The sequence below is a fragment of the Drosophila hydei genome, unplaced genomic scaffold, assembly GCF_003285905.1.
Source record: "Drosophila hydei strain 15085-1641.00,03,60 unplaced genomic scaffold, DhydRS2 tig00008125-arrow-arrow-pilon, whole genome shotgun sequence".
In the NCBI taxonomy this organism is placed as follows: Eukaryota; Metazoa; Arthropoda; class Insecta; order Diptera; family Drosophilidae; genus Drosophila; species Drosophila hydei.
In genome coordinates, this window is record NW_022045835.1 from 801,667 (window position 1) to 828,517 (window position 26,851).

At 34.9% G+C, this 26,851-nt stretch overlaps 2 protein-coding genes across 8 annotated transcripts in view; one reads left to right on the forward strand and one right to left on the reverse strand.

Annotated features, from left to right (window-relative positions):
- LOC111604618 (plectin) overlaps nt 1-1,916 on the forward strand; it is a 44,328-nt gene extending 42,412 nt beyond the window's left edge. For all 7 annotated transcript variants that reach the window (XM_030225233.1, XM_030225228.1, XM_030225227.1 and 4 more), the window contains 4 exons: nt 28-470; nt 974-1,108; nt 1,168-1,231; nt 1,305-1,916. In XM_030225233.1, coding sequence (XP_030081093.1) covers nt 28-470; nt 974-1,108; nt 1,168-1,231; nt 1,305-1,340 — 678 coding nt within the window. In that variant the 3' untranslated portion in view covers nt 1,341-1,916. The remainder of the gene's footprint in view (nt 1-27; nt 471-973; nt 1,109-1,167; nt 1,232-1,304) is intronic.
- A 10,988-nt stretch (nt 1,917-12,904) lies between these two features.
- LOC111604608 lies at nt 12,905-14,558 on the reverse strand. Its single transcript, XM_023322721.2, has 2 exons — nt 13,953-14,558; nt 12,905-13,883 (listed from the first exon to the last, which is right to left on the reverse strand). The coding sequence occupies exons 1-2, from the start codon at nt 14,092-14,094 to the stop codon at nt 13,045-13,047; spliced, it is 981 nt and encodes a 326-aa protein (XP_023178489.1). The 5' UTR covers nt 14,095-14,558; the 3' UTR covers nt 12,905-13,044.
- Between the last annotated feature and the right edge of the window lie 12,293 nt (nt 14,559-26,851).

Genomic DNA, 26,851 nt, shown 5'->3' on the forward strand with positions numbered 1-26,851 from the left:
TAAGTCACCTCCCCATCCCCCAAATAGATGTCCAATCAGGAACAGGCAAAGCAGCTGCAAGCGGCGCAGCAGCAAGTGCAACAGATGCAACAGCAAATTCAAACGCTTCAACAGCAAATGCAACAGCTGCAACAGGCGGGTACCGCCGGCGCCGCTGCCACCGATGTGCAGCGGCAGCAGCTGGAGCAGCAGCGACTGCAGCTGGAGGAGGTGCGCAAGCAGATCGACAACCAAGCCAAGGCGACCGAAGGCGAGCGTAAGATCATCGACGAGCAGCGTAAACAAATCGATGCGAAGCGCAAAGATATCGAGGATAAGGAAAAGAAAATGGCCGAATTTGATGTGCAGCTGCGCAAACGCAAGGAACAAATGGATCAGCTAGAAAAATCACTGCAAACGCAAGGCGGCGGCGCAGCAGCAGCGGGAGAGCTTAACAAAAAACTTATGGATACGCAGCGACAGCTCGAAGCGTAAGTAATAATAGTCCAAGCACTTACCTTAAACAAATTTTACTTTATTTCCAAGCAGTTAAAACACTTAACACTTAAAAAAATATACATTCGCAATTTGTTCACAATTATGGTGGTGCGGCGCCATTTTTTAACAATGTGGCCAAATTTGATAAATGTTAAAATGTAGCGATAAAATGCTAAGCTTAACAGAATAAATTTAGCTTAATATAACAGCAGCAAATGTCTTAACAACGCTCAGCTATGATTAGCAGCACAAAATGAGCTTAACATATGTTAAGCAGCTTTTTAATATCCTAAGCTAAGATGAACATCACAACACGATTTTAAAAGCGGCTGCTCAAGATAATAGCATAACATAATAACTTAACATAACTCAAGCTACAACTCGTGCCTTTGTGTAGTACGACATCGCTTTACATAGCAAAATGAGTTGAACACATTTTTGATAGTCTTAACTCTTAACTGTTACTTATATTCCTGTCTTATAATTGTCATTACAGCTGCGTCAAGGAACTGCAAAACACAAAAGAAGAGCACAAGAAGGCGGCAACCGAAACGGAGCGACTGCTGCAACTGGTACAAATGTCACAGGAGGAGCAAAACGCCAAAGAGAAGACAATTATGGATTTGCAACAGTAAGTTTAACATTTAATAAAGAAAAAACTCGTCTAATCATACTCTTCTACATACGCAGAGCCTTAAAGATCGCTCAAGCCAAAGTCAAACAAGCACAAACACAACAACAGCAGCAACAGGATGTAAGTACAATATGATAACTAACATAGCCAAACTCTGTTAACACTATCTCTCCCCTCTTTCATTCTCTTTTAGGCTGGGCCCGCTGGCTTCTTGAAGAGCTTTTTCTAAGCCACAGTATATGCGTATAAGTACTTGTATAAGTACAAGCCTAACATAACAAATAACAGCACTGTCTACTATTTTGTATACTACCGATTACCGTTACCGACTATGCAGTATTTCTTCTACTAATACACACACACATTTGTAAATGACATATGTAAATGCAAGAAAATTATTTGATATTTTATTATATTGTAATTAGGTTGCCGCTATACTCAAATTATGAATGCATTTATGTAAATGTCTCTATCTCTTTCTGTCTATCTCTCTTGAAACTTGAACTCAAAACTTTTAAATTAATCTAAAGCTCACTACACTTCGCCCTCTCCCGTTTTCTCACACACACACGTTCTCTCGCTGTCTAGTTAACTGTTGAAGTTTGAATCTTTCGTCTCAAACGCTGTAAAGTAGGCAACACTTACCCTTAATTGTACTCGAACTGAGCTTACGTGACGCTGAGATACCCTGTAAATGGATGCAAAAGTTTTTTATAAAATTTCAGCGTCAACTCAAAATTGAGTTCATTTCTCTCTCGTTCTCTCTCTCTAACTACGTACGTTTCTTAGTTTTTCTTTTGCATACGGCGCGAATGTGATTCACAAAACAAATATGAGAAAAAAAATATACTAAAAGCAAAACAAATAAATAATAATAATTATTAAATATACAAATTAATATATATATATTAATACATATATGTATATATATATATATATATATATATATACATATATACATATATATTTATTTATATACTACGTATAAATTGTTAGGCAAAGTATCATAATAATATATATATATATATATATATATATATATCAGACACTGTATATACAGCATCTATTGATATGACGAAGCATAAACAAAACTAAAGAGTAGAGCAATAAATTTATATAATCCCTATATATACAAATATATATATATATATATATATATATATATATATATATATATAAATATCGTATATATGCGTAGCCTTTAGCCGTGTACCAAAGAAAAAATACCAAAAAAATATGCCTAGAAAAAACAAATGCAAACTCAATAAAAAGCAAAAATTGAATACAAAAATATCGATAAATCGGAGCTCTATATATATATTTTAAATTAGTTCAAATATACATCTATGGCATCTATTCCATACAAGAATATCCCTTATGCAAGATCCAGCATCTAGTTAAATTTCCAGCGGAATAACCCTACTATTCACTTAAATCATAATTTAAGAAGACATTAGATAAACTCAAGATGCTGTTATTGTTATCGATATATATATATATATATATATATATATATATATATATACCTAACGTATATCGTCTATATATATTTATATATATATGTATATATATATATATATATATATATATATATATATATCTAATAATTTGCTTTGTTTCCCCAAAATTTTATTTAAAGCCATGATAAAGAATTTTTAACACTGCCAATATTTCGATTAACCTTAATTTAATTGTGCGATAAATCGATAAATAGAATTCTGTTTAAATTGGAAATTAAAAAATAAATACGAAAAATACCATAATAGCGGTATTTTTTAATTTTAAGTTTTTATTGCTGCTGCAAGAAAAACACACGTAATTATTTGCTGTTTATCGTTAGGCGGGAATATCCTTGTTGTACATTCAACAAAGCCCATGACATTCAGTATATAAACAAATAATCATATCATACAACTAAATATCATAAAAACCACTGCGAAACATGACTAAGAGTTGAATTTAATAATATGCTACCGACACATTCTATAGTTATCGATAACAAATCGAAATTTAGTGGAAAAGTGCACTGAAAAAACCCGTTTCAATTTGATTTTCCCGCTTAAGCATGTCACATGCCACATTAAGCGAGACAAACATCGCATTCGATCAAGATTTACAAAATCGATAAATCGATAACACAGTCAAATCATAAATTAGGCATTGTCTATATAATTAAGATCAGGGATTCAATACAGCATTATATTTCCATACATATTTTCCCGATAAATTCGCACATTGTCATGATATACATAATCGATAAGTCGATAACATACTTAAATGAGAGATTGCAGTTACTTTCACTATTGATTTGATGAATTTAATCGATAAATAAGCATACGAACATGATTCACATAATCGGCTAATCGATAACCTATTTAAAAGAGCAATTGCATTTACTTTCTATATTATTTTGAGCAGAATCCAGCAAAGTATAGCAAAGCGATATATTTTCTGTCAATATATTAGCAAAATATCAAGATTTGCTTAATCGATAAATCGATAACAAGCAATTTTCGATTATTTTGATACCCGAATGTAATATTTCTTCATTGTTATCGATAATACTCAAACATTACGTTAATCATTATTGCTGTTTATCGTTAGGGCGGCATGTCTATCGAATATATATATATACTTATTCGATAGGCCGTCGCTTTGTGTACATAAGCAAACCCCAAAAAGTTCCTAAACTGGGAACGACGGGTAAAATAACAAAATAAATAAAAACGAGTTACAAGTCAAGTAAATCTTTTGGTAAACATTGTCAAATGTGTATATAAGTAGAGGTCAATGAGGTCAAGAGTTCAGGAGGTTAGGAAGTCAAGAGGTTAAGCATAACACAAGCTGTAATATACTAATATATATATAAATATATATATATACATACTATATAATTAACTAAACTAAATACTTACTTAGCATCGATATTTACATAATTATAAAACCAAAAATAAGTACACTGAGAGAAAACAGAAGAAGTAAATAACCGTTAAACAAGCAATTAAGGACAAATCAACAGAGAAACAGAACAAAGATATGAATTGTTGGAACACTTTGCGTATACACAACATTTGACAATATATATATACATATATATACGACACAAACATACACTGAAAAAAATTTGAATTTGAAATTTTGTGTTGAAGTACAACATATCCCCGAATATATAGCACCAAACGAGAAGATATAGAACATGTACATGAAACACACACACAAAGCAGAAACTAAAATCTATATAAATCATATATAAATCACATATATATAAATTAATATGTTGCTGGTCCAGCGATGAACTAGGCGTCGGTGGCAGGTCCAGCGTTGATCGGGTATTTATAGTCTTAATCAATAAGTTGCTGGTCCAGCTATGAGCTAGGCGTCGGTGGCAGGTCCAGCGTTGATCGGGTAATTATAATCTTCTTATGATGATTATGTTGGAGGGTTTGACTTCACCCCCTTTTCTATTAACTGGCCTTGTGGCTCAGCAATGATCAGAAATATAACAATTTGATTACGGCGGTGTGCCGGAGTAGTGCGGGTTTATTCTTCAAACTTCAATGCAAAACTGATTTTTAGCTACATAGAATATTTCACTTAAGCTAAGCCAAAACTCGCATCACACCACAATGTCATGGTCGGCAAGCCGACTCAGCAATCTTAGGCAATAACGGAAACTCTTGCAGTAAACAAAAGTATCTGGTTACCGCCGCTGACCATTGCAGTTATAGCGCGCTGATACAAAGTATGCAGTGTCGCAATTGCGAGGGCTGTTTCTTAACTTACGAAACACGCGATAGCGAGGGTTGGTTATAAACTTATGAAATACCCTATATTAAATGTTATGTGTTAACTACTCCCCCTTCAAGTGTAAGGCCGCCCTCGGCCGACCCAATTCCGGCGACGACTTCTCGTAATTGCTTCGCAGACTTCCTTGCGTCGATGAACCGCCAAAGGGTGAGGCCAATGCAGATTAAAGCACAGCATATACCTCCAATGATGAATGCCACACGATAAGCTTGATCAGTTCCGGCGTCTTTCTTGAATTGCTGTATCTCCTCCAAATTACGTTCATTTAAACGATGAAGATAAGGGAGGCTGAGGACATCTTGGCTGGCAGTGATGTTCAGCAAGGGAGAGTTGGCAATGCCCGGGACTCTATTGCGTACGTTGTTGTGGTTGTAAAACAGAGTCCCGTTGATCGCGACTCGGTCCCCGAACGTAATGAGATGCGTGCCGTGTACTTGGATTTCAGTGCCGTTATCCACCTGGATCCTTGCGGACCCGTCGTTAAGAATGATGATTCCATCATCTACGTGGGTGATTATTTCCAGGTTGCTCGGCTGGATTTCACAGTGTGCCGTGCCACCTGCATGGAGCTCTTTGGCACATGAACTCTCTAATGCCAGACGACAAAAGGTGGCTCCAGGTGAAGCGGTGCAACTCTGCAGTGTGTGGGTTTTTCCATCGCATTCGGCTATGACGTTGTCAGGCAATCGCAATATGAAATTATGATTTAAATTCCAAAAAAAAAAAAAAAAAATTTTTTTTTTTTTTTTTTTTTTTTTTTTTTTTACGTTGGGCGCCAATTAATATGTTGCTGGTCCAGCGATGAACTAGGCGTCGGTGGCAGGTCCAGCGTTGATCGGGTATTTATAGTCTTAATCAATAAGTTGCTGGTCCAGCTATGAGCTAGGCGTCGGTGGCAGGTCCAGCGTTGATCGGGTAATTATAATCTTCTTATGATGATTATGTTGGAGGGTTTGACTTCACCCCCTTTTCTATTAACTGGCCTTGTGGCTCAGCAATGATCAGAAATATAACAATTTGATTACGGCGGTGTGCCGGAGTAGTGCGGGTTTATTCTTCAAACTTCAATGCAAAACTGATTTTTAGCTACATAGAATATTTCACTTAAGCTAAGCCAAAACTCGCATCACACCACAATGTCATGGTCGGCAAGCCGACTCAGCAATCTTAGGCAATAACGGAAACTCTTGCAGTAAACAAAAGTATCTGGTTACCGCCGCTGACCATTGCAGTTATAGCGCGCTGATACAAAGTATGCAGTGTCGCAATTGCGAGGGCTGTTTCTTAACTTACGAAACACGCGATAGCGAGGGTTGGTTATAAACTTATGAAATACCCTATATTAAATGTTATGTGTTAACTTATATATATATATATATATATATATATATATATATATATATATATATATATATATATGTCTATCTCTTTCTGTAAACAGTTATTCAAGCAGAAGAAAGCAAAAACTCTTTGCCTTTAAAGTATCAAACAGAACAAATTTCTTATTATAAATATTATTATTAATAAATAAATTAGTTTAGATAGTTGAAACAAAAGTAAAGTAAACTAAATATAAATAACAAAAAATAATAAAATATGAACAAAACTAATGGTACATTGTCTATATACATATACATATATAATAATTTAACTTTAGCAAAATAAAAACAAAAACAAAAAATAAAAAATCAATTTAAAAATAATAATAAAAAAACACTTTAATCATATTATCCCCGCCGTCGTGTACCCAAAATTACAAAAATCGTACAATTAATACAAAAAAAAAATAATAATAAATTATACATAATAATAAATAATAAAATAAAATATGACAAAAAAAAAACAGCTTCAAATTTTTCTATACAAAAAAAAATAAATATGATAAAAAACTAGAAATTCGAAAATATGTAATTAGGAAAATTTGTAAAACTCAAATATTATATAGACCTACACTCACAAACAGACATACGTTTCGTTTCTAGCTTAGTTATGGTCACCCTAGAAACAAAAGCTAACACTTCACATTAATGGTACATTTTATATTACTGTTCACTCACTTTCTCTGCGCTCATTTGCTTTTATAGGTATATAGAAAAGTTTTTTAAATTATTTTTACTGTACTTGTTTTCATATTTGTTACAGCTGGTCACCCTACGAAACAGGTACACCAACTTACAAAATAAAATACAAGACAAATTGAGCTTTACAGATTCCTTAAATTTTGAATTTCTTAACAGATGGTCACCCTAATAGATTGTTGTGAGGAAATATACACAGAAAACTTTATTTTGTTTATTTGTTTCTCTTTCTCCAATTTCTGAAATTTCTGTCTCGTGATATGGTCACCCTGACAAACATTTAAACAAAAACTTTCACACAGAAGGGAATTACTAAAAGAGCTTTATTTGCTATATTCTTTCGTTGTCCTCGTTTAATGGCTTTTTCGGCAAATGGTCAACCTAAAAATCAGTTACAACACGCAATAGCTAAGCGTATAACAAAGTATAGAAAAATAATAACAATAAAATCCTAGCGCAAATTATATAAATATTTATACAAATATGAAGATGAGATGAAAAACCAATAGCAGAGTACAGTGGGTCAAGAAAGTCAAATAAGCGATACAAAAGAAAAGGACAAGAAACAACAACAGGCAACAGTTAACTTTCTTTTAGGAGAGCAGCATAAAAACAGTTTTAAATATACTAGAAAAATCAACAACAACAAAAACCACAAACAAAAAGCAAGCATTAAAAAAATACCATAAAATACCACAGAAAAATACCAAGCAAACATTTTTTAAAAAACAAATGAAAAAAACAAGTTTTGGTGATCTACGATATTGATTATTGAATAAACAAATACGTATATATATATAAATATATATATATATATATATATTATATATTATATATATATAGTTAAGCCATGATATATATATATATATATATATATATATATATATATATATATATATATATATACATATACATACATATATATACATATAGATATATATGAACTAAATAAGTTTACAAGGTATATGCATTAAATAAAAAAAAACCAACTGCAGCAACTAAATATAAAACAAATTAAAGAAAACATAAATAAAAAGCGATATGAGTAACAACAAAATAAAAATAAATAAATTTATTATATACATACATAGAGAAATATTAAAGAAAAAAAAACAAACAAATATGAAAATGAGATTGAAAATGGTATGAAAAATGAAATGATTATTTGAAACATGTTCATTATATATAAATGTCATTACAAATGTTCTTCAAAACTGCCTACCAATAAAATATATTTCAAATAATATGCAATTTGAAGTGTTATTTGCCAAACAGAGGTTTCACTGTATTTGATATTGTGGTCATTTAAGCGAAGTTAAATTTCCCACTTTTTAGCAGCAAGCGCAGCTAACTTCACGACACGCAACAGTGCGTTAGCATAAGACAAGCTGCTCATTTTTGCGCCAAGCCAGTTCATGGAACTAAATTGCGTTAACATAACACTAGCTAACTGATTGCTCAGTTTTGCGTTTGCTCACTGGTGGGCGCTTAAATTTGAATTCGAATAATATTATCTACTCAAATTACCTAATATATTGATTGCCTTAACTTAATGTAATTTAACAAATAGCTGACCTTTACATTTTAAGGCCTTTTGCGTTCAAATATAACTCAGCATAAAAGTTGATATTCCTTTTCGCATTAGAATCCTGTCAAGTTAAACTGCTTGCAGCGCATAATACACAAGCGTACAGTCTACACTTTAAGAACATGCAAGAAGTGGTTTATAAATTCCAATTAGAACCTTTAACTGAAACGTACATTTATTTTAAAAATTAACTATTATATGAAATGCAATTGAAGCAAATAATTCTCTTGAGTTTTTTATTAATAGCTTTTGTTCTGTGTAATGTATGTGCTATGGGTAGCCTCTGCCTATGGCATCTTATAACTTAGCATCCAATTAGATTTCTTTTTATGTTGCCTTCAAATTGCAAAGCAACAGCAACAGCAGCCAACGCAATTGGAATCGCAGTGCCAGCTGCCCTATTAAATATTAAAAGTCACACACACGCACATACACATCCATATATGATGTAATCATACATATACCTATATATACATATATAAGAGTTGGGTCAAATCTCTGGTTTATATAGTCTTATATACATTTGTTTGCATGTATTCGTATATACAGTTAGTTATTACTGTCCAATTGGATTACTGCTTGGGATCTGCAAAGAGAGCTTTCAGCGAAAGCTTTGCCACCCCCTATTTGGAATGCTTGTCCCCTTTGCGCTGAGCGCATGTGCTGCGCAGTCAACGGCGACGTCGCTGCTGCGGCTGCTGCTGCCTTTTTATCGATTGACCCAATTCTTGGATACATATTTCTACATAGTTGAATTTTCTTATCGCTTCGTTTCCTTTTTCGCTGTTATAAATTCGTTCTGGTTTTGTTCTCTCATTTTTTGTGGCTTCGTCCTTTCAACGTCCTTTCCACAGCTTGAAAGCTTTTTGCAAAAAGCCTTGGGATATATATAAAAGTATATATGTATTTTTCTTATTGGAGGTGTGGCTTTTCTGTGTTTTTGGGGCTTGGTTATGCCTGCATGTTCCTATTAGAATCTCCCCACTTGCTATTAATATGCTCATTATGTCATCAACAAATATCTGCGAAATGGGATATTAATGTAACTAACGAGCCAATAAGAATACGCAAGCATGCTGATATCCAATTGGCAGCCAAATGTAAAACAAATAAGTAAGTGCTGACTTAGTGAGCAAAATAATGAACGAATGAAATGAAGAACAAAATAGATTCTAAATATCTTTCAAAATTAAATTCACCTCACAAATTAATGAGAATCTTTAAAACTTCAATAAACAAAATAATGTGTCAATTTCAATTGAAGTTGTATATCTATCCACATAATACAAAATAGTTGTTTTAAAAGCTAAGTAGACTACCAATAATAAAATTTCCCAGAAAAAACCAACTTGTATCCAATCAGATTCGCATAGTTCACATTGAAGTCTTTGCTGATTGCTGTTTCGTATGTTTTCTAATAGGATTTGGCCCTAAGCTACGAACCTAGTTAGACTTACCGTAAGCTGATAGATAATTTCCCTCAGGGTAGATCTAGTTGGAGTCATACTTAGTCTCATAAAACTTTACCTTAAGGCATATTTATGAGTTAATGAGACTCGGTCTCATAGAAAATGAACCTAAAACTAGTTAGACTTTAACCTAATCTTATAGAGCACTTCCAAAAGGGATATTTATTGCTTAAGCCTATATGTATATGATTTTACTTCGACTCACCTTCATATAAAGTGTTCCTAAAAATATATTCAAAATAATTTCAATCTGCAATCCATTTACATTTTCAACATACTCCAGTTATATGCGTATATTTTCCCAAAACGAACCGTTTCTTTTTGTACCAAAGACAAATGGTGGCCCATTTAACAAACACTTCAGACAATTCAAGTGTTTGTGTGTAAATTTAATGTGTGTGTGTATTTGTTTATTTTCTATGTTTGTTTTATTTGAGAGCGCATAAACAAACGATTATCCGGTCGACCCAGAAACATATTTGTGCATAAAAGAGTATCCAAAAAAGAAAAATGAGCGGCAGAAGAGGTTTTTCGGTTTTTTTCCTTACCTCTCCACAAAAAAATAATGAAGCAAGCATAAAGTGAGGTTATGTGCGCATAGATAAATGGACAAACATACACTCACCCATAACACACATGCATACATACATAGACTGGTTGGTATACAAGTACTCGTATATGACACGTGTAATTGACCTACTTTCCCTATTCGACAAAAGCAGCGCGCAGTAAATGTACAAACAAAACACACACATACGTATAGCATAGTTACGCATAGAGCAAAAGTGAGAGAGAGAGTTATACATATATATACAGCAAGCCTGTTTGAGCCCACAAATATACATACATAGCTATATAACAGCTGTGCAAGACTGTGCTTGCATAGCTGTGTATGTGTACGTGTGACTGCATTGATCAATGTTCTGTGCTATTGACATGTTAATAGCTCACAATTTGTTTTCATTTAACGATCAAAATTATGCTATCGTACACACATACACACACGAGATATATGTACGCATATGCCTGAGCAAAGCTTTTCAACAACTGCAAAGCTCGCTCTCGCTCGCTTGCGCACTTTGGCTGCCTGTATAAAGACAAAGTTATGTAGCTTTGTCGCCGCGGCAAATAGTTTTTTGTTTTTTTTTTTTTCTGTAGCCGACGACCTATTTATTGATGGCGTTGCCACACATTCAGCAGTTATACATACTTACAAGCGAAAAGCGAAGATGGCTTGAAAAAATAATAATATATATACACAAGCCCACACACACTCATGCATACGCCCCTTTTGTGCAATGGAATGCATAGCAAAAAGACCGCCCTATTTTGATGTTCTTTTTATCAGTTATACACATATATACACACACTCTTACACACACACACATACAAACAATGCGTATCTGGCTGATAGTTTTGTTTGCTCAGCGATAAAGTCAATTAGCAAAAAACAACTCAAGTGCAAAAGAGTTCGGAAAAAACTGAAAAAAAGTTGAAAAGAGTAATTAATTAGCTAAAGAACTACCTCCCCTACCCCCCTCTCTTCCCGTTTTCTCCTTAGATTGTTCACAAATTTTCAAATATTTTGTTTCTTTGCCTTTTCAATTAGGTTTTTTACTCAACTACATTTACAGTTATTCGCGTTTTGTAATCTAATCGATCGATATATGAAAACTTGGCGAACTGCCTATTTTACCAGCGATGATGCAATCAGAAATGAAGGGCCAAAAGTACAAAACGTATCTGCAAAAAAAATACAAAAAGTATCTGCAAGATACGCTATACTAGTCATAGATACAAATGTATCTATAAGATATAAGGAAGTTGAGAAAATTACAATAAGCATGCATGGATACGAAACTATTTATGATACACAGAGCCCGTAAGTATAGCCCAAAGTATCTTTAACATATAACACTCTAGAAGCCTAAGCACATAGGTATCTATGAGATATAAAACTTATAGATACAAGACATACAGAGTCTCTATTAGTAACATTGTTGACTTAAGCCCTCCCCACCTTGAAATCTTTGACATGCCAAAACACTCGGCCAATTGTTCGCTAAGGCGATTTATCTACCGTCTCTCTCGCACGCTACGTGACGCCCAGCTCACCGCAAAATTGTGTCCAACTGTCAGTCGTATCTCTGATTTATTTCTGTACGTGTTGCAAATCTCAGCTGACAGAACCGAATTACAAATACTCTGCAGATACTGTATGGGAGATGACTAATGCATACCTTGAGAGACTTAAGACATCCTACGAGTGGAGTAACTTAAAAAGTTATTCATTTTTCTAACAGATATCCTATACGGAAAAACCAAAAAGATACTCTGTATGTATGTATGAAAACGTTGAGTCGAGTGTGGTATAAGCATAATGTAGTATAACTTTTGAGCATAAAAAGTGAATATAGCGTTGAGGATGAGCATAACAGTTGAGTTTTGTATAAAGTAGTATAAGTATAACAGTATTAGAACACTTTTCATTTAAGAAGTTGTGAAATTATATAGAAGACTTTTAAGAATTAAAAATATTTACATTTTTCGGCAGAATGTACGATGTATGTATATATTTATTAGATATATATAAATATATATATATATATATATATAGAGGATATATATATTTATTAGCTTAGTTAGGAATAAGCTACACACATAAACTTTGATATAGCTAGACTAGCTTAAATTGCAGTAAAGACCAATAAAGTAGTTTAAAAAGAAAATGGATGAGCTTACATGAAATATGGAATACGAGTCATGCGATCGATAAATAATCATAAAATAATCGATATACATATATAATATATAATATATATACATATAAATATAGTTTAAAACAGTTGGCGAACTCTCGAAACTAAAAAAAAATTATATAATTCAAGTTGATATAAACTTTTGCTTAGTTAACTTTAAGATAAGTTAAGAATAAGTTAAAATAGTTAAAAGCTAATTGACTTAAGAGTAAACTTAGCTTATAGCCATATATCAATCTGATCTCTCGGGACTGGACATGGGGTCCCCGCCAAAGGTCACCTCCTTCGGGACAAACGAACTGGGCGGTGCCATCGATTCCTCACGTCTTCGCTTCTGTTCACGCAGCGTGCCAAAGCGTTTGTTTCGCTTCATATTGGTAAATCTAACATAGATCTTGCCCCTGCGTTCGGTGCGATAGAAGCACAGTTGCTCCTTGGGAAAGAGCTGGAGGATTTCGCGTTCTAGCAAATGACTTCGCTGCAATGTCAAATGCAATCGATTATCCTCATAGTAACTGCAAATGAGCTGGATCAATAGCAATCGCTGCACGGCATCCAACTGTTCATTTTGTCCGATCCTCTCGAGCAACGACTGAGCCTTAACTGGCGACGCTTGTAATATGGCAAGCACTGTGACGCCGCTCTCTTCACTACCATCCGGATCGGTCATTATTTCCGGCTTTATCAGATCCGCTGTAACCAGTTCCGTATGAACTAGCTCACTGTGGTCGCCCAGTGGCAAGGGCACATTGAATGTCCCTCCGTCTGTCATCTCATTGAGCGAAACAAAGGGTTCAGCGGGCAATTGTTTCGCTCTTTCATCGCACAAATCGGGCTTGGAATGACTTTTCGTTAAGTTCGTCGAACAGTTACAGCCCCTGCAATGTACACTGCCGCTGCCGCTGCTGCCGCCGTAGTGCTGCTCATCCTGCAACGGTACATTGAGCCAACGACGCCAACGTTCCAAATGATGTTCAAAGCGAATTCGCGTGCCGTAACGAAAGTTGCGCAGCAGCTCATTCACATGATGACGCTTGAGCATCTGCAGCTCCTGTGTATTGATTGCCTCTTCTAAAATCGTTTGGTATAAGTAGAGTATAAGAGTATAACATTCGCACATTTCTCATCATTTTTGTTTACCTTGCAAATATGGCAACAGCTCGCTGACGTTCCAAGATTTTAACAGTTGCGACAGCTCCTCGTACTCATTGCTCTTTGGCATATTATCCGCATACATGTGTGTGTGCATATCGAAGCTGTGCATGTTTATGCCTATGAACATGTATATGTAACTGTATGTATGTATGTATGTACAGCCTACAACCGGCCGTACATCCTTTCGTCACGAACGAAACAGCGGCACTGAATTTTGCAACAGGCGCGAAGCGCGTACATACCCTCCGCTATACCTGCATGCCATACACACATACTAATGCAACACTCACTCTATGTCCGTGTGTGTGTGCTTGGCTGTTGTTGTCGCTGTTTGGTATACACGCTGCTATGTATGTAGTTACATACATACATAGTACAGTCATGCCATCGTTTGTTTCATCGTTTCGTCGTTTCGTTGCTTGTTCGCGCTTCGTCGTCGTCGCTGTCGTCGTCGACATCGCCTCAACGTACTTATGTATGTATGCATACCAGGGGCGTAGTTAGAGGAATTGTTTTAGGCTGTCAAAAACTGTGTCTAATTTTTTTTGTAACTATTTTCTTACTTTGTGAAAATTTCCATTAAATATTTTAGATTTTATTATTTAAACATTTTATTTTTAGTTTTGCAAAATTGTTTTAATTTCTACTTCGTCATTTTAAATTCTCTGAAAGCATGAATTATTCATAAAATTTGTTAATATTTTTATTATATATTAAAAAGAATTTGAAAATAAAAATATATTCTGCATAATAAATGAATTTCCTTTATTTCATTCATATGTGCTATTCGAAAAGTTGTTTGACTACGCCACTGCCACTGCACGAATGTAAGTATGTTTACATAATATTCAAACATATGTATACATAATACACACGTGCATTACATACATACATATACACACATATATATATTTATATATACATACAGCCCTATCCATTAGTGTTGTTGTTATGTAAATACATACATACAGACATGCATAAATGCAAGCAAACACACACGCACACTCGCACGTATTGTTGATAAAACGCTGTTTAAATATTCGCACTAAGTATTTGAAAAAGAAAACGAAGTCTGGCAGGCAGAAAACAAAACTCCGGTAACGCTGGCAACAGTTAAACAGTTGTTGCTGCTGCTTCGTCGATCGCTTATGCGTGGCGGCGAATTGAACTGTACTCTCTTTCTTTTTATGTGGCTACCACCTTTCAGCGCTGACTACTGTGCGCCCCGCCCCCTGACCAGAAAACGCCCTTTTGTTCTAATGCAATGCCGTTGCATTTAGCCTGTTGCAGCTGTGCAGCTGTGCGCGCTCTCTCTCTCTTCGCTTCTCGCTCTTCGCCGTAACTCAAAACAAAATCAACTTGAAGACGTTCGGAATTGGAGTTGGGCAAAGGGAACGGCCATTGGAGTGGGAGAGGAGACATGTAAGAGGGCGGGGTAGGGACAGCATAGCCGGTTGCTGCTTGTAAAGTAGCCAAGCGCTACGCAGGTTCAACGAACTTCTTTTGTAAATGTTTTTTCTTGCTTTTCCTTTTCTTTTTTTTAGTTTTTTTTTTTGGTTACTTGGCCCGCTTTTTTTTTGGTCGCAGTTGTTGTTATTGTTGATTGGGCTACAAAAGACTTTGTAGTTGCTTCATCCAGCTTTGTTGTTGTTCGTTTTGTTGTTTTTCGTCGTCTTCTTGTGTTTGCTTATGGGCTTGGTTCTAATGACGAGACGCTCCGGCAAAGCGCGTTCAAATGATTTCATTATCTTACGATGCAAACACATGTATGTAAATATATACATATATACACATATATTATATATATATATATATATATATATATATATATATATATATATATATATATGTGTGTGTGTGTGTTCTTGCTTGCATTATTATGAATGTATGCATGGCAAAGCGCAAAAAATCGTTACGAGGAAATTCCCTACGACTCACTTTCGAATTACAAATTTCCCTTTGGAATTAGGCAAGCAAAAACAATTCCCTGCTAATCAAACAAAATTTCCTGCAAATTAATTTTTGTTCTTTTTACAGTGGAAACATGACTTTTGGTTGCTTGCTCTTTTCTCTTCTTTCAATTAGAAATGGAACAGTTTTACCTGATGCACACCCTACCCTACTCTCTCATTAAAGTACATACAATATCTCTTTTCCTTTTCCCTGTATAAAACACTAATGAGGTAATTTTTTCTATTTTGAAAATCTTTCTAGTTGAAATTCAAGCGCTGCTCATTAATTGTTGCTTCAATGCGTTGGCATCTTTTTATCAGACACTGTATTCGGTTACCAATTAAAAGAATATCGTGGAAAATTGTGAAAAATTGTGCAAATGAATGGAAAATCAAGTCAAAGGCAAGTTAAAAGCTGCTAAGATACTAATTAAGCTTTTAAATAGGTATTCGAAATATCAATTTCGTTGATTAATCAGAAAAGAAAACAATGCCAAGGGGAAGCTCTAAGTAATGAAAAATTGATGAAGAGCTGAATAAATAAGCTGTTTAAATTGAAAAGAAACCGAGGTTCAAATCCCAATCAACTATACAGATGTATGCATAGCTGAAGGTCCAGCTTCCAGCTAGCTTCACAATTAATACCTATAACACATAATTAAGATGCACTCAATCCATCCCAAACTACATTAATGAATTAGTGATTTAATTAAGTTATATACGTATGCGAGTATAACTCATATTCCGCAAATGGACGTTTGAAGTAATCCCTTACAAGTTGAACCTAGTCAAGGTTTTCTTCTTTCCTACTAGTTCGTAGCATAACAATGTAATATATGTAATATATTATAAGAGTACGAATCAGTTAAGCGGATCCTATAATATAACAGTTTTTGTAACACAATAGAACAGATTTTTCAGTTACAAATCAGTTCATTATAATATATAATATTCATCATTTATTATAATATAACAGTATATTACAGTTACAAACTGTCTTCAATTATGCTACAGTATAATAGTTGTCAACATGTAATTTAACAGTTTATTTTAGCAACGAGTCGCTTCGATTAGGGTCATAGTATAACAGCTGTTGTATTCTAATATAGAAGTGAATTCTGAATTAGTATTCGAATTAGTTCGGTTTATGCCGTAGTATAATAGTTATATTTCAAATATTTAACAGTTTATTCAATTTATGCTCTATATATATTTATGCTATAGAACAGTTTAAATTAAATAAGTATAACTGCATATTCTATTAAGTAAATATGACATCTACAATAAATCAAGCATAATCAAATGTAAACAATGCAATGACTTAATAAATCAGAATAGCTCAACTGATTTCGAGTGGAAATGGTCATGAAAATATATCAAGTAACATAGGAAAGCATAATCGCACCTTTGTATAATTTGTTTGCAAACTGGTTTTGCGTGTGCTTAAGATTCATACACATAGATACTTTTGCCCACCCTCCCTAGATACATTGCGTGTGACGCATAAACCAAACGCGATTGCGCTTCTGTTTGGCATTTCGTTGCAGGCAATAAGACGCAATATTTATATGGAAAAATAACTTCAGGTAGCATCGGAAAATGAGACAAAGACATAACAAAGACACACATGGAAATGTTGCTGCTAAAAACATGCGCAGTAGAAGTAGCTAGGAGAGGGTTGCAACAGGGTGGCAAAAAAAACAAGGAAAGTAGAAGAGGAGTCAAGAACTTGCAATTAGGATGCATGGGAATTTTTTTTAAATCAGCACACTGGGTCGTTCGCTTGGCAACAGCAAGAGAGTGTGAGAGAGAGAGAGAGAAAGGAGGAGGCAGAGTCAATGCAGCCAAACTCGGCATTTGAAATTTTGCATAGCTGATAACATGCCGAAGTTGCTAAACATACGCTTAACAAACACAATGGGAGAGGGAGTGAGCGTACAATCAAATTCGCTAAGCGAAATAACCGATAACGGCTCGAGGCGAGTTCCCTAATCAAATTTATTACGGAAATAAGCAGCGCAGTATAATAAGCCACCCACACATACATACATACATACACACGTAAAATATATATACTTATTTATACACATACATATATTATGCATATGTGTACATAGAGGAAACTACATTGGCTGCCCCTTGAGTTTTGTTACATTATCAAAAACGCTAACTGCGCAGCTTTTTTGCTTTTCCGCAGCAACAGCAACAGCAGCAGCGTCGCAATTTTTTTCCTTTTTTTGGTCACTTCCAAGCAAAATTTGCTTCCAGCGTACTGATAACGGCACATTCCCAACGCCAAACGCTTGCGTTGCGGCTTAGTCCAATAAGCGTGACATGATGCGACTGCAGACATTTTTGGGGCGGCTTAGTGAGCTTAAAAGCTGCGTGACGGCGAAGACGACGTCGACGACGACAGTGACGGCAACAACGACGATGGCAACGGCGACGTCGAAGGCATTGTGTGTCGCTGTTTGTCTCTCTGGGTGACCTACACTGGCTTCCCCTACGGCAGCATACACAAACACCAACACTCATACACAGTGAGTATGTATATGCATATATGTATGTACGACAACTGCATATAAAAAGCACATATGTATGTTTGTATGTTTATATGTAACGCATTTTTCGGTTGAAAACTGGATGGTCGCAGAGCGAAAGGCAAAAACTGTGCGCACCATTCGGCAATGATTATTCGCTGGCATTAGACGACGCGCATATTCCAACAGCTGGAACGGAACGAAACGAATAGTTAGCCAGTCAGCCAGCCAGCCCAACTGGCAATTGTTTTGTGGGGTCAGTCATAAAATCATTCCCAACAAGGCAAAGCGGTAAATGTTCAGCGAAAAGGTTTTAAAAAATACTAAGACAAATACATATATATATAAATTACTAAACAAAAAAGTGCTATAACAAAATACAGGAAAAAAAGTTCTGATACGTTTATGAGAAAATCCCTAATCGTGATAAATAATTAAATTATGAATTATGAAAGAAAAAAATATTTTTATAAAATAACGGGACTGTTACGACATTGAGATATAAAAAAAACTGTTTACTGTTTAAGAATATATATATATATATATGTATATATATATATATATATATATATATATATATATATATATATATATATATATATATCACGATTTAGGAATTTCACATAAAAGTATGAATTGATGAAAGGCTACAAAATTCTGTAAGTATAATTGTGTTATACACTGGAATGATCAAGAATGTTTAATGATATTTACAGACAAACCCAGACAAAGCTGAGTGCTATACACCGTGCAAATAGTTGAAAATTAAACTTGTATATTTAGTTTTACTCTTGGGTATAACAGTTTCGTTAAAATACTGGTAACACAGTTTATCACGCCTTGACTTTAGACGAACATCACTAGCTGATCAATTTTCTATTATAATTATTTTGGTATTTCCCTTTTATGCAACAAAGTTTCCTATTATCAAACAAATACAATATTAAAACTTGTAATTGGAATTTGAACCTGAACTGAGCTTCTCAGCAGTCCGTCCAATTAGTCACTCGTGCACATTTCAAGGTTTTCCAGTTGTTAACTATATAGGGGCGTATATACACATGTATGTATATATATATTTACCTATACGATAGTCAAACGCTAACTGAGAATTTTAAAGTTCAACAGCGCAAAGCTGGGGCTTCAATGTAAACCCAGTTCCAAACTTCCCCAACTACAAATTACATAGCTATATATATATACATATATATTTATATATGTATATATGTATATATGTATATATATATATATATATTAACGCACACATTCGAGCAGAACTAGAGAAGCTCAATTAAAACGAACGGACGTGCACGAAAACATGTTTTCAGTTGTTTTTTTATCACAGTGCCCTCTTATTATACCCTGTAAGCCATATTAAGGCAGGCTATATGTTTCTATGTTAAAAAAGCTGAATAATAGGCTTCTGATTGTCGGCTAATAAAATGTACTATTAAATATTATATTATTAATAATAATAATATTATTATTATTTCATATATATATTTATATATATATATATATATATATATATATATACAACTATGAAATCTGTCCACCGTAACTTACGTAGGCTGTAAATGACATATATAGTTTAAAAAAAAAAAAATAATTGCAGGGTAGAGACTAGCCGACAACGCAGCTCAAACACTTAATGGCTGCTGCTGCCTGATGACAGTTATCATTGGGGAAAACTCAACTGGGCAGCTGTATACATGTATGTCCAACACATATATATATATATATATACAAACATATGTATGTCTGCAGATACATATCACATCTGATGAATAGCATTAACTTTGCACTGACAGCTGATGGAACAACCCGAATTGACAAACAAAGAATGTTCGAAAGAAAAAACTTTCTAAAAATACGCTAGCTGTTTTTTATGGTTTAATAGTTAGAAACAGGAAATATTAGAATATATTGCATATAGGTCAAGTAAAGAGTCAGAGATAAACAAAAGCTTGACATCATCATTCATTGTTAGTGAGTAAGAGAAACAGAGAGAGATAGAGATAGAGATAGATAGAGAGAGAGAGAGAGAGAGAGAGAGAGACAGACAGAGAGAGAGAAAGGAAGCTAACAATATTCATAGTTATTTATAGCGTACCCATAATTCAAATAACTGCTAAAGCTAAGATTTTTATAGCAATACTTATCATACATCAAAATTTTTTTCTTCAAATATTCCCATTCGAATGCCTTAAATCCATTTACTGCATTTCATACGCTGCATTTGCGTAGAGAGCTTTCAAACGGTGCATTAAAAAATTACCACGCACAAAACAAACGGTTGCTATATGAGGGGAATGGAATGGGTGAGGGGGAGGAAACGCGGCACTAAGTGTAGAATTGTAAGTGAAGAGAAAGATAGCTGAGGATACACACAAATGCGAGATCGTGCTTGCAGCGCATTAACTTTTAACCCAAAAAATACACACAAACACACATATTTCTTTGTCTTTGCATTTGGTCAGCTTGTGGAAATGTAAACTAAATGAAATCACATGCAATACACGTTTCACTCGTAAAGGCGGCAAAAGACTAAAAGAATAAACGAACAACGAAAATGGGATTGGGGGAAGTAGCAAAACGCAAGCAGAGCCATAAAACATGCACATAGGCGTTGTAGAAAGGGCATGGATGGATCAAAGAGGGGAATGTAGGGGTCAGCTTTCATTCGTTTAACGAGCGTGCGTGGCTTTTAATTCTGGGCATAAAATATAAAACGCAATAAAAGCAACAACAAAAACAACAAAATATAATAATAATGGCAACTGTAGCGTCATCGCCAAAAATTGTTTGTTTCGTCCCTTGGAACTGGTTTGATTTGATTTCGCTTCAGATTTATTGCCGTCATCATTAAGCAAAACGTAGATCAAGACCTAACAGTAGCAAGAAGAAGAACAATGAAATTAGTCATTTGATGCAATTTCCGCCCACTTGATTTTAGCAGCAGCTGCTGCAGCTGCTGACAAGTGCAACCAACAACACCAACTGCTTAACGAAGACGAAGTTAATATGCAGCAGAGAGGGGTGGCAACACAGAGAGAGAGAGAGACCAAAGCAGGTTGTAGAAGAAATAAAAAAGAAAAACGCGCGCGCATTTGCACCAATAACCCAGTTTCAGTTTCTAGTTTGCACTTAGCGAGCATACAAAAGCTTTGTCTCTGTAAGTGTGTGTGTGTTTGTATAACATGTGCAATGTGGTAGGCACAAGAAGTGAACACGAAACTGAGAAGAAGCAGAGAGAATTGCAATATAGCGAAAAAGCAAAGTTGTTATTGTTGCCTTTCGTTGAGTTTGCTGTTGTAAATAACAAGTTTTCTAGTAGTTGTGCAAAGTGATGACACACTTTTTACAAACACTCACACATACGCTAACTGGCAACTAGACATATGTACAAATATATATATATATATATATATACATATATATATACGTGTAAATGTATAAGTAAGTTTAGTACTTCCTGCGGTCAGCCATTAAACTAATCAGAGCCGCTGACACACTTTCTACCATACACAACTGCACGTTTTCTAATTAGATTTTGTTTTCATCTAAGTTTTTTTGCATACGCCCACACTGCGGTCTTATCTTTGCAATTTATCTAAGCATAAAGTAAGCATTTTTTCCTTTCATGACTCTACTTTGATCAAATCTTTTCATTGCGTTTCAATGGAAAACGTCGAAGACGGAAAATTTTTGTTAACCAAGTGGTGCGTCAAAGCTACAAGCTACAAAGCTACAAAGCTGTAATAACAAGAAGAAAAACATAAAAAAGAGCAGCAGCAGCAACAACCACAAATTGAATGTGTGTCAACGACAAAACTACACTAATACATACACATATATATAACATACATATATATTCTCTCTTATATACGATTGCAAAAAGCTTTCACGAAGCTTGAAGCGCTACTCGCATATACACACATATCTATATGCATGCATACTCACACACAATATAACACATACATAGCTTATATTTACTGTACTTACGCGGGCTTATATAAAACTGGTTTGTCGCCGTGTTGCTGTCGCTGGCGTCGCTGTCGATTCATTCGTGCGTTGAACGTTGGACTGTGCGGTTCGTTGTGCGCTTGTAGCGCCTTAACCAAAAATACAAAACCAAGTGCAAAAGAATTAAAAAGCAAAAAGGAGAGCACCAACACAATACAACACAAAAATTTACTCAAAGAATATGTTGTTGCTAACGTCGAAAATAGTCAAATAGTGGCGCGGCGGTTGGTGGTGGCTTTGTTGGTGGTGGTTTTTTTTCAAAAGAACTTTGCCTCAACAGACTTTCATGTACCATGTGTATGCATATGTGTGTGTGTACGTATGATTTACACCATGTGTATCATGTGAGAAAAAATAATAATGAAAAAAGGAAAACGTTAAACGTTTACAAATAAAACTCAACAATGAGAAAAAAATCCCGCGTATTACGTAAAGTCGCGCGCATTTTGGTAGCAAAAAAATAAATAAAATAAGAGAAATAGAAAAATGGAAGACAAAAGAGAGGTGCCGAAAAAGCTGCTGCAAAAAGAACCAGGAACTTGAATGACACATTTTTCAATCGACCCGACAATTACGCAACTTGCAAATGGCGCAGAGTGAAGGGAAGAAAACAGAAAATGAGGACTGCTATCTCGCTCTAATGTCAGCAGCGTTTGCTCGTTGATTAAACACATTTCGACATGGTTTGAATGGCCTTTGCATGTGCTTTTTATTATCGGATGACGGCAAGTCTGAAAATATATACATGTGTGTCTCTGCGTGTGTATGTGTGTATGTACTTGATTACATATTTCTTCACCTAAATTCGAAAGAGAAAAAGCTCCGGGCAACGTCATAATTTATAAAACTACACACACACTCAGTCACACAAACATAACACACATATATACGCGAATTCTAACGAAGCGCTTTCGGTTCGTTAAGTTGGCTTTTCGTCGAGTTTCGCTCGTGCGCGCTGCTGCTTTCGGTAGTTGCTTTGTGTTTCCTCGCGCCATTTGCAGCTGCACAGCGAACAAAGTTGGCCGCGTTTTTGGTATCGGCTACAGCGCCTAGCTAGCTACACACATTGAGCGAACGTTACAAAAATCTAATGGAATTTTTTTGTATTCCACTCGCCTCACTCTCGTTTCGTGTATATTTGCTTTACAAGTTTTCCACACAATTGCCAAGCGTGTCTGTCAGCTATCTTCTAGTTGGCGAACTGCTAGCGGTTTATTATTTTTATTTTTTGGTTATATCAACAACGTACTGCAACCTATGTGGGAGCGAGACGGGGACTCACTGTGCTTTTTATATAGTCAGTCTTTTTCTCTCTCCTATACAAATTGCGGGCGTATCAACATGTAAAATCTCAAAACTTGGAATTGTGTCAAAAAGTTAAAAATATGTGCTACTAGTAATTAAACAATAAAATAACAACTACCTTAACTTAAGCTGGAATATGTTTGTAAACTTTGATGTTGCTCAGTCCAAATTAAAATAATAAAAAAATAAATCCTATTAAAATATTTTCTTTTATTACACACACATTTTATCATTCCACCAAAAAGCGCGCACACACAGGCACTCATACAAACGCATGCATATTTCTAGCTCTGTCACACGCATACGCTTTAATCAAATATGTGTGTACGCTTTTTCCACGAACAAGAAGGCGAGAGAGGCAGCGTTGAAACCGTTACGACGCGACGACTGAACAGAACAAACGGTCGCAGTCTGTTTCTGTTGCTGTTGATTTTTCTTGTTGCTAAGTCTGCCAATGAAATAGCACACCAACGCTCACGTATGCGCGTGTGTGTGTGTGTGACGCATAAAAACTGTACAATGGGTAGAAATAGGAAATAATTTTTTCTAGTTCCAAAGAGAGCGACACATTAGGCCGTAAAAAGAGAGAAATGTAGAGTGTGGGAGAGGAGGTAAGCGACTGTATAGCTATGTATGAGTATTTTATCTCTGACGAAAGTTGATTAAGAAATCAATTGGAGAAAGCTTTTTTATTTCATTTGGGGAAGTTGATCTTAACACCTGGCACAGTGTCCAATTAGCAAAATGCTGCTAAAACCAATTCGAATTAGAAATTGAAGCAATCTTTCCGATCTTTCAATTAAAAATAAACAAGTTTTACAACATTCACACACACACACTCTCAGTCAAGGGCTCGTGGACAGGTGAGATGTGTGAACAGGGAAATTTGTGTTTCGTGGGGTGTGTTTTTTTCTCATTGATCATGTGGCCAAAAGGCGAACAGCTATTATAGGGAAATTAAATTATATATATGTATCATTTATTCCCAGCAATTGTTAAAATGACTAAGAAAACGCAATTGAATAGATTTTTATTGTTGTTGGTGATGCAATTTTCCTGTTTGCAAATTATTTATATATTATATAAAAGTGCTTTGTTTAGATTTTGATTTGTGCTTTTACCTGTGAGTTAAGCAAAAGGGGACAAATGTAGACACGGGCTGATCATTAAATAAAGCATTCACATAGAACCGATTTGTGCAATGTGTGGGAAAGAGAAAGAGCGAGAGAATGTCGATTGTGTTGTGGGCTTTGGTATTAGCATAGAATATGCCAGGAGTTAAGGGAGATGAGCTTAACGTATGCTAGCTTACACGTGTAGGCTTTTATAATACTTGGAAATATGGTTAGGTAACTGTAAACTAGTGCCATGTGGTGCGCAGATCCAACTGATGTTCTGCTTTGACAGTCAATTTAAGGAAACAAGGTGTTCTGATAAATCTATATATATAGACATCAATATATATATATATATATATATATATATCAATCAATAATAATATCAATAATCAATAATAATACAATTTAGCATAGATATTACTATTGATAAAAGTCAAGCAGAAAATATGAAAAATTAGCAAGCAAAGTGCATTGAGTGGAAAAGTGGAATCGGGAAATATGAAGTCTGTAAGGCAGTGTTGAAGAATTTACAATGCAGCATCAATTTGGTCCAAGTTGTAAAATAACATTCAAAAGTAGTGTTGCAATATGCGCATAGAGATATAGATTTCCCTGGCAGATGTTAAATGGTATAGAAATAGAATTAGTGTTGAAAAAGGCACAAACGTTTACTAAATTGAATGTAAGTGTTGCCAGTGCTGGTTAACCAAAAAAAATGTAATCAGCGGGAAAGATCAAGTTTTATGCATTTTAAACAATTAATTCATGGTAAAAAAAAAATAATTGAAAAAATATTACAAACAAACAATTAATTCATGGGAATTGCTAGAAATGCAGTCAGATAAATTTAATTGCCTCTCAGTATATATATATATAGAGAGATATGTGTATGTGTGTGTATATGAGCCATACGATATGTTAGATATAGACTTGCATTTGATTTGAATTATTATACAAGTTTTGCAGTTGAGAGAACAGCAAACAAGTTGCCCTCAAAGCACGTACATTGCTTATATATATTTTGCATTGAAACTCGAAGTTTACTGAATTGTTCAGAGATTAACGGGCATGTATCTAAGGCCTTCAAATAACATTATATATACATATATAAATGTATATATGTGCATAAAAAACCCACACACACACAGGGGGCCCTGACTAACAGCGACAACAGCCAAACAGTTTCTCAGACCCAGGCAGCTGACCTTGGCGGCAGCAACTTTAGTTAGACAACGGCAACGACTCTGAATACAAACAGACAGAGAGACAGATCTGTCTATATGCATAGCTACACACACATACACACACGCATATATAGCACAGCTATAGACATTCAGTTACTCATTAGCAAAACGCGTTCGACTCCAAAGTACGTTCTGCAAGTAAATATACAACATATTGGCTAACAGATGACGCCATTTTGTAGCTGTAGCTGCAAAAAATGTATCTGTGCCAGGTAAATTTGCCTTAGAGAATGTATCTACATATGCCACATGAAAGTATCTAAAACTAAGCTGTGTATATGGACTTGTTGCGGCATATGAAAGTTTATTTCAAACTGTATCTGAGAATGTATCTGTCTAGGCACATGTATCTCAGATAGCATCTGCAAGTACGTTTGCATAGCTATGAGAAAAGATACATTATCTTATACAGTTTGAAATAGTTTCATCTGCCACTATGCCTGCGTATGTAAAAGTATCTTTATCCCATTTAGTATGGTATATGTATTTGTATCTATAACTTTGTATCTGTAACTCATAGTGTAAGGGTAAGTATTTGTATCGGCGGTTCTCTCAGCTTCTGCATCTAAACAAGTGCTAAGATTTATGTATGTAGCAGGTTTGTATCTATCTCCTATGAATTTGTGTATTTCTAATGATTTAAAATCTATCTAAGACTATTATCGATGAATATCTATTAGCTAAAATGTATCTGTAAAT

Bases quoted from the DNA above. Each gene is read 5' to 3' on its own strand.
- LOC111604608 (XM_023322721.2), bottom strand. From the start codon at position 14,094: ATGTTCATAGGCATAAACATGCACAGCTTCGATATGCACACACACATG. The intron at 13,884-13,952 runs GTAAACAAAAAT...AAACGATTTTAG, and splicing joins GCTGTTGCCATATTTGCAAG to AAGAGGCAATCAATACACAG.